General features: G+C 41.9%; 1 protein-coding gene across 1 annotated transcript; it reads left to right on the top strand.

The window, feature by feature from the left end:
- Positions 1–742: 742 nt before the first annotated feature.
- On the top strand, positions 743–5900 carry zic6 (zic family member 6). The gene is made up of 2 exons (XM_025063477.1): positions 743–2283; positions 3936–5900. Exons 1-2 carry the CDS (start codon positions 1320–1322, stop codon positions 4634–4636), a joined length of 1665 nt encoding a protein of 554 aa, XP_024919245.1. The 5' UTR covers positions 743–1319; the 3' UTR covers positions 4637–5900.
- Positions 5901–9283: the final 3383 nt, after the last annotated feature.

Genomic DNA, 9283 nt, shown 5'->3' with positions numbered 1-9283 from the left:
TTAATGTCGGTCTTGTTAGAGAAAGGGACCAAGGAGAGAGGAGAGACGTGCGCACAGAGAGCACGGAGCTGCTGTCCTCACAGAACCTTAAAGTAAGAAAAGTTGATGCGAGTTTCCTGTGAACACACGAGCCAATCCTGAGCGCTTTGTCACGTTTCATCATTTCCATTTTACGCAAGCAGCGCACTTTTGATGATTTTTATTTTTTATTTATTTAGGCTTCCCAAGAAAAGAGGGTGTATGTATAGAATGGTTCACATTGGGCTGAGGTAAAATAGTACAGAATGTTCTGTGGTTAGGTCCCAGAATACACTGCGGGTCGACATTTGACTTAAATAATAATTTGTTTTCTCCAGTAGGGCGATGATAAATGTGTGTGCTGCAGAAATAGGCTACTGGTTGCCTTGATGTTTTTTAATTTGTATTTATTTATTTTTTAGAATGAACACAATTTTGTAAATGTTATTTTTGAAATGTAACACAAATTTTGGTTTAAATTTGTGAACAGGACACTAAATGCATTTTCATTCATTTATTTAATGTATAAAACAACTTTTATGTGCTCTTCAGTGCCACTCTGCTCCAAAGTACAAGTCTTGACAGTGATTGGCCTGGACACGGAGCGCACGGTCATTCTCTCCGAACTCAGCATCAGGGCAAGTGCTTTTTGACGATCTCTAATGAAACTAAAGACCTGACAGAACACCCATTATTGTTGTGTCTGTGTTGTGTTTTTTTTTTTTTTTTTTTTACTTAAGTCTGACATTAGCACTGCACTCGTACATGTTACGTAGACTGTTACGCAGTACTGTGCGTTGGTCTATGGTCTACTATACAGAGATTTCGTATATGACACACGAAGTGAAATAAGCAGCAATATTTGGGAGCACCGCGGCACATTTCAAAGCATTTTCTGTGCGTTATTTGAAAAACGGAGTCGTGCGGTGAACGCCTGCGTGTCCCTTTTAAAACAAACCCAGCGCCTGTCAATCACAGCGCATTCCAGCCAATCCCAAAGCTCCCTTTTTAAAAGCAGGTTTGCCTGCTGTGCTTTTATTTTGCACCATGGCCTGTTTCGAAGCATTTTTACTACCACGGTTATTGCCACAAATCAAGAGGGCAAAGTGAACGGCATGGGACTCACATCAACTCTCACCAAATTGAATCTGGTTCCTACTCCTGCGACCTTCACGGCCAAGAATTTCACATGCAGATGATGTAGCCTGCAAGAGGGGGAACATGGAAACAGAAATTCTAGGTGTGTCCTGATTGTGGAAGAGGGTGATTTTGCAAACTCAGAGCCAAACTCACAACATAACATGACAAGCCTTTCGAGGTTTAGTGGCTGCCCTCTCTCTTGTGTCAACCCTGGGGAGAGCAATACTGAACCCAGCGTGGTGCTGCCACCTTTGGCAGGAGAGCACATGGGGCACCCCACTGCTAGTTCCTTAAAACTCTGCCCCTCTCACAATTTGCGAGACTACCTCGAGACGAGGTCCAGTGCATATGTTGACCACTCGGTTCCCCATTTTCCAGACTCTGGATACCCCAGCCACCGGCTAGAGCACAGCCCTAGGGGCATTATCATTGGAGCCAATCTCTCTGGAGCCGGCATGCCACCCGTCACTGACCAACTGGCATCAAGACCCAACCAACATGGCGGGATTGGAAGGTACCGTGACTTCCATGGCTGCAGGGACAGCAGGAGCCATGCTTTTTTCACAAGTTACCAGGAGCAGGCCCACGCCTCCACCGACGTATCCAGAGAACTGGGCGGCCAGATGATGCTGGGTTTACCGGGCGACTTCCTCACCCGGGCTCACCCTTATGGCCAAGGAATCAGCCCCAAGGGGAACAGCCAGCAGCTGGTCACACAGTTCCTGGGTCTGTACAAGCCCCTGAATATGGCACTTCAGCGAGGGGCAGGAGCAGGCGACGCTTTCCTCAGGTGCCCCAGACAAACAGTGAAGCACGAGCTGGTGTGCAAGTGGAGTGACGGCCCGGAGGGGCTCGGGAAGATGTCCTGCTCCAGAGCCTTCGGCACCATGTATGAACTTGTCAGCCATGTGACAGTGGAGCACGTCGGAGGACCAGAGCACTCCGAGTACGTGTGCCACTGGGAGAACTGTGCGCGGGACAGGAAGCCGTTCAAAGCCAAATACAAGCTGGTGAACCACGTCAGAGTGCACACGGGGGAGAAGCCCTTTCCGTGCCCTTTCCACGGCTGCGAGAAAGTGTTTGCAAGATCAGAAAATCTAAAGATCCACAAGAGGACTCACACAGGTCAGTTCATTATAACTGCCACAAGAGGACTCACACAGGTCAGTTCTATATTATACAGTTCTATTATAACTGCTTTTTGTAGTTAACGTATTTATTATTATAACAGCTAATAAAATTATTGTTATTATTATTGTGATTATTATTATTATTATCGTCAGTGGTATTATTTATTTTTATTTTTTATTTTGTTAATTGTACAACAAACTCAGACAATGCGTCGATAATCGCGTCCCATCTCCGTCACTGTTCGGTTCCTGCAGGAGACGAACGTGTTCAGGCTCCATGCAAGAACCTGCACAGCAGTTCCTCAGCAGAGCCCTGCAGGCCCAGCGGTTTTTGGGTGCCTCTCCCACTTCATTCAAAAAAATAATAAAATAAATGCCAGGACACCGGAGAGCTGTGACGTAGACGTTACGCACTCTCTCTCCCTCTCTCTCTACCTCCCAGGGACTCTGCCTCCCTCCTGCACAGCAGTGATACAGGCCCTGTGTGAGGAAAAAAAAATTTTAAAAAATAAAACGAACTCCAACACCAGCCCAGTAAAGGACAGACACGGGTCACATTCCAAAGAAATCATTCATTTACGTCCCTCTCTTTAGTTGAAATGAAATCTTTAACGCTTCCCAACAACTAGTTTAATCCATTTGTTATACATCTTTTCTATCGATTTTTAAAAATTAATTTATTTAATTTTTCATTAATTTTTTTCTTAAGTTGCCGAGCAATGCAATCGCTGCTTTAGAAATAAATACATAAACAAACAAATAAATAAATAAGGGAGTGGCCCTCAGGCACAAAGAGCGTGTGTGACAAAACTGATGTGATTTTTTGTGCTATTTTTTTATTCCATTATTTTACTTTAAAAAACAACAACAACATACAGAGACAGTTACTGACTGCAGGTGCACAGCCATGAAGATATAATGACACATTGTTTTTTATTTATTTAAATATATATATATAGTGAATTCGACAATGACTGAGGGCAACAAAGGGCGACAAATAAAGACACTTAAATATATTAGTGTTTGGTTCAGATTATTTAGGAAAAACGGGTTTTTAGTGATTTACCGATCGACACTGTGCGGGACTGTGTCGTAGGGTCGTTTTAATCCTCTGCAGGTTTATTGATACAGACGGTTCACTTGTTGCAATTCAAAAAAGTTTCTAATTCACTTATTTCTTTCGTCTATTCACTTATTTAACAGGAATTACACTGATGACGATGGAAGAACTGCAGTTGTTTAAATCAAAGATTGTCGTCGTTAAACCAGGCGTTGTATTAAAATACGAAACACTTACAGCCATTTGGACAAACACAAACCTCTAAACGTCCCATCACCAGGATCAACATCATGATCATAATCAACAGCCTGTTTGATGATCCAGTCATGGTCAACATCTGCAGTCAGATGTGTTAAAAGTCCCCAACACTGGACCTGGTTGTTAATTAATTCATTTTTTCCAGTTATTTAACGTGTTTTCAAGTGATCAGAAATCTTTTTTTTGGTAAAGATTTAATACACGTGAGCGGCTTTAAACGCCTGCGTTGACTTGGATAATGTGGAACTCAGATTTTAGCAGAAAAAAAAAAGTGACTTCGACCCAGAGTGTCAGGGCCGGTGATGACCTGCCGTCATTTCTCTCTTCAGGTGAAAAACCCTTTAAGTGTGAGTTCGAGGGCTGCAACCGACGGTTTGCCAACAGCAGCGACAGGAAGAAGCACTCACACGTTCACTCCAGCGACAAACCCTACATGTGCAAGGTGAGGGGCTGCGACAAGTGCTACACCCACCCGAGCTCCCTCAGGAAGCACATGAAGCTGCACTGCAGCAACAAGACGCACAAGAGCTCCGAGACCAGTCCCGCTAACGAAGAGGCTCGCGTCGAGTCCAGGTCGACCCGAGTCGACCAGGAGGTGGCCCACATGAGCCCCACCAACACCGATGTCCCCCTGTCCCCTGAGGTTCGAGAGCAGTCGACCCCGAGGTCACGCTTCCACCACTCTTTTGAGAACAGTCTGGACAGAAATCCAGCGCAGCAGCAGCAGCACCACCAGCATCAGCAGCATCAGCAGCATCAGCATCAGCATCAGCATCATCATCATCATCATCAGCAGCAGCAGCCCCTGCTGGACCCTCTGCTGCTACAGAGAGGCAGCTACAGGTCCCAGTCCTCCCAGTCCTCCCAGTCCTACCACTGCGCACAGACGGCGCACACCTTCGCCCAAAGCTCCAGGACTTTCCCTTCCACGTCCCACTTCCAGAAGAGCCTCGTGAACGGATGGTACACGTGTCACAGCGGCGTGGGCTCTTTCCCACCCAAGCAGTGTCACAACATCCCGTCTCTCTGAGTCCCTGTCCCCACACTTTAATGGCCTTTAGACGGAACTGTCACCTGGACGTCTCAGCTCTTACCTCTTATTGTACTCCCTGTATTTTGCGATCATGGTATCAGATATGTGTGACATTTATGGAGTTATATATTGACTCTTTTTTTCATTTTCCAAATGCTTTATTTGTTGTTGTTATTGTTGTTGTTGTTGTTGTTGTTGTTGGGCCTGTTTTGCCTTAGATTCATCAAAAAGAAAAGTGCGTGCGAGTAATGGTTGCCTGTGTTATTATAAAGCTATATCTTAAACAAGCGGAAAAAAAACGACAAAAGATTTTTTTTATATATATATACATATATATATATATAAAATCTGCCTTCTCAGTGTTTTTGGAACTTTAAACAAAATGTAAAAGTCTTAATGAATGTAACCCAGAGCGCAGGGCTCATTGTGAATGTAAACATATAGGTGTAATGTATGTACACAGACTATATTCCTGTCTTTCTGTCTGTGGAAATAAATCTCTGAATTATCTCTCCTCCAGTCACGTGTTGAGATCCGTTAATGGGCCTGGAGCAGGACCTGTCTGAGCAGAACCGCAGCGAGGCTCAGTGGACTTTTCTGCTCCTTCCTTTTCTGCTCTCATTTGTCTAAAACGTCGATGTTTCCGTGCAGAGTTAGACCAAAAACGACTAGTATTTAAACCGATTCATTGGCGTGTACACTTGTACTGTAAACACAACAGGCGACTACTGTATAATTAATTGTTTATTTTATATTTTATTAAAGTCTCTATATTCCCTTTGTTCCGCCCTGTGTGAATGGTCGCAGCCAATCAGCGCGCACCGATCACGAAGACAAATCTTTCTTATTTTATTACAGTGAAACTTTATACATCTTCTCTTTTCCTTTTCTATCCTCCCGTTATTTGCGCGTTGACGTCTTTTTTGCGCCGATTCTCTGCGCAGCCAGGTGTCACATGTTTGTCACCGGGTCACGTGGCTCCTTCCTCTGCTCACATGTTACTGTTTGATCATATATTCTGTTATTTTACATAGTCTCTCTCCCCCCTCTCTCACCTTGAATGTGCTAACAGAACAAAAACGAACGTTTCAACCTGAGGTCACATGCTTTACAGGGGCCAGAATATATTTATACTCCACTAATATAAAGGCTGAACATATGGACACCTGTGACCCTGGCTTCTTTACTGGGGCCAGTTTTCTTTATTTGAAATAATGTGTAAACCTAAAAACTAAACATTGTTTGAATTTTTTCCACATTAACACTGTTTGAGAACCAGGATGAACTTTTAAAAAAATGCCATATTTTAGTAAATAAAACAAAATAATAAAATGAAAAAAAAACACCTCCACAAAACCTCAAAAATGTTCTTTTAATAAACCTTTATTTATTTACCCATTATATTTCACTAAATTTATCTATTTTTTTAAATAAAATATGCGAATATTTAACTGTTTTTTTTTTCTTTTTAGAGGAATAACCCTGGATGGGAATGGGCCGGATGGTCCCTGCTGGGGCGTCTGCTATGGACCTCGGGCCGTATCTTTGGTATCAGCAGTCACAAAATGTTTTGTGTTACTCTTATAATTTCATTAGTACTATTAATTGAACTTTATTTACATTTCCAAAATATAACTATTTGGTTTTAAATGCACCTCTTATGTGAAAAGTGTCTGAAACTAACATTTTTTTTTTTTTACACAAACGACACATTCTTTATGTTTATAACATGTAAAATGTGCTTTTTTTTTTTTTTTTTTATTGTAGTACTTTTTTTTTTTGTTGCTGCCGTAGTCTTTTTCAGTTTGGTTGCTCCTCTGTTGGGAGGCTGAAGTCGTCCATGGTTGATTATTGTGGTGCAGCTCATTCTTGAATTCACGCTCCTGAAAAAGGAACGTGACAGTGAACAGGTTGGAGCTCAGGTAATGAGCTAATGGAGCATAAAATATGATGTAAAATCATTTATTATAATGTAAATGATACGTACCCAGCTGAGGGGAGCGTACGCTGAGGGCTTTGTTACCGTGGAGGTCAAACTGCTCACCATTGTGATGGATAAGGTAATGGAAATAAGTCCCTGTGATCCACTGCCTCTGGTAAGGCCTCAGCCTTTATACCTGTATATATGGGTGTCAGCATTTTGTGCCATTAAACATGCAAATGATGTCTGTCATAATGGGCAGGGGTTTTTCTTGGATCCTATCAAAAGGAAATCAGGGTCAAAGTGCACTCATTTTCCATGTCTTTGAAAAAAGCAGCTCAGGGTGGTTTGACAGCTGACCAGCAGCAGCTGAAGGTGTTCGTTGTTTCAGGGACAGGGTTTGATGTCTGTCTCTGTATGGACACTTGAATATGTGGGACGAGAAGCTACATTTTCATACTCCTTACACACATTCTGTGCGAGGAGATGCTCATATTTACATGTTTTTGTGTTTTTGCGTGTGGTGTAATTGTTCCTAAGACGTTGCAAATCTGAGGTAAACTTGTTTTTTTGCTGCTTGTTTGTGCTGCTGGTGATACTGTAGACATGGGGGGAATCGTCTTGAGGGAGAATCAAATATTTTGGAGGATACAATCTGCAACTCCCTACTGACTTTAACCATAATTAATTTTAGTTTCATTCCTTTTTTGCCTTAAAAAAAAGTTTCAGGGCTGGTTTTATATTTCAGTGGTGCCGGAATGTTTACGGAATTTTTTTCTATTTCTTCTTTTCTTGAACAAGTAATTTTTTTTTACTTTGTTGTTCTACTCTGCACACACTGGAAATTATCTTTAGGGAAAATAAAAATACATTAGAGAAAAAAATCTTAAATATTAGAATATTTGAATGAATTAAATTTTGGTCTACATTTTTTCCACCGCTGTCTTCCTAAACGACCTGCACGATTCCGTGCAGAGTTTCTTTTTTCACAGTTGGAAAGTTTTCTTCTCAGTGATGTGTTTTTGCACTGCCTATTGTATTTTCAACATTTACTGTTGGTCACTTTTAGGAGAATTTAATAATTAGATAATGAATTTTACAACTGTCTCGGGAATTTTCATTTTTAAATTTTTTTTTTATTTTTGTACAAAAATACATGGTATTACATGGTACATACATGAGCAGTTTGACATTAGCAGACAACAGTGGAATTATGACATCACCATGAATGATTTGAATGAAACAGTGACAGAAATTCATGTGATCCTATTTTCTTTTCATATTTGCAGAAGAAATTCAACGCTTGAATGAAGTGTTTCCAGAGCTGTGGCAGGAAGAACTAATCTCATTTTAATCCCAATCTTTACACATGTATATATACTGTCATCAGATATGCTGCCCTTATGTCTCTTAGACACGATATAATATTTAATCTGCTCAAAATAGGCTACGTACGGAAATCCAGCTGCATGTGGAGGATAGCGGCGGTGAATATCTGGGACCACGGTTTATAAACCCCTTGTTGTGTAGTTGGTCCAAGCTGAGATAATATTCTATAATCTCTGAACCCTGCCACGCCCTTCCCCCAGTAACCACCACTGATCAGACCCAGTTTGCCACTTGCACTCTGCCGCCATCTTTACTCTTTCGCTCTCTGCCTAGCAACAAGCGCAGGCACCATTTTGGAAGCGGCGACGTACAGTGTGTAGACTTGTTTAATGTAAATAAGTTCATTTTTACGGTAAGATCCACAGGATATTTATCTCCGCCCCCCCGGCCCTACCCCCTCTGCTGGCCGCTGTTATGCCATACTTGTGTGGAACTCCAGCTGTGTACCAGGGGGTGTGCTGATGCTGCTGCTGCTGCTGCTGCTGCTGCTTTGTCACACCAGCTCTTTGGTTTTTATGCATCATCATAACCATGTATGACATCTTGCGTAACTCTCATACGTTGAGTTCAAACACTTGGTTCCACGGCTGGAGACCCCTCGTATCAGTATCGCCTCAAACTGACCAAGTATGATTTTAAGTGAGTCTCTGTTTTTTTTTCAGGTCAGGCCAGTAGAGCTGCTCCAACTTTTTTTTTTATCCACACCCCCCTTTTTCTTTTTTTTCTTTTTTAAATACAGGTCTTCTTGATTCTCTCTCATCTATCTGTATCCCTGCAGCTCCTGGCTATCTCCACCCTCTGTGGCTCCTCCATGATGACTGCCTAATCTCTGCCATAGAGTGCCACAGTAAGTAGGCGTCTTCTGCCAGATTCTCTTCCAGACATGCATGGAACCTGACTCACTTATCTGCTTCTTTTTTTCTTCTTCTTCTCTCCATAGAAAAAAAGAGAAACTGGATGAATCTGTACAATTGGCCTAATTTTTCCTCCAGTTACAGAAGCGTTCGACAAGTCAGCGGCTTCATTCAGACATCACTGGTTGCACAATGAGAGCAGCCGTAACAATGAAAAGGAGATTGATTTCAGAGTAAGAAATCTCTTTTTTATCATGGACTCGGATCCTGTATTTTCACTCATTCAATGAATTTCAAATAGAGTTCTCTGTTTTACTAACTAAAATTAATCAGTTAATACACAAAGGATAATATGACGCAAAAAACCCCAAACACAGTGTGTATTCATTCATATCCCATTGACGACCAAATCATATTTACAGCCCAGTAAATACAAACTTAAACTTGTACATTTCAAAGGTTTCTATCCTTTTAATTTAC

This window comes from Cynoglossus semilaevis, chromosome 15, assembly GCF_000523025.1.
Source record: "Cynoglossus semilaevis isolate Cse_v1.0 chromosome 15, Cse_v1.0, whole genome shotgun sequence".
Lineage (NCBI taxonomy): Eukaryota > Metazoa > Chordata > Actinopteri > Pleuronectiformes > Cynoglossidae > Cynoglossus > Cynoglossus semilaevis.
Note: the sequence above shows the minus strand (reverse complement) of the source record. Positions and strands in the feature narration are given on the sequence as shown.

What these genes read in the sequence shown, in the direction of transcription:
- zic6 (XM_025063477.1), top strand. Translation starts at nt 1,320, where the DNA reads ATGACAAGCCTTTCGAGGTTTAGTGGCTGCCCTCTCTCTTGTGTCAAC. An exon ending in CCACAAGAGGACTCACACAG is followed by an intron (nt 2,284 to 3,935) that starts GTCAGTTCATTA and finishes TTCTCTCTTCAG; the next exon opens with GTGAAAAACCCTTTAAGTGT.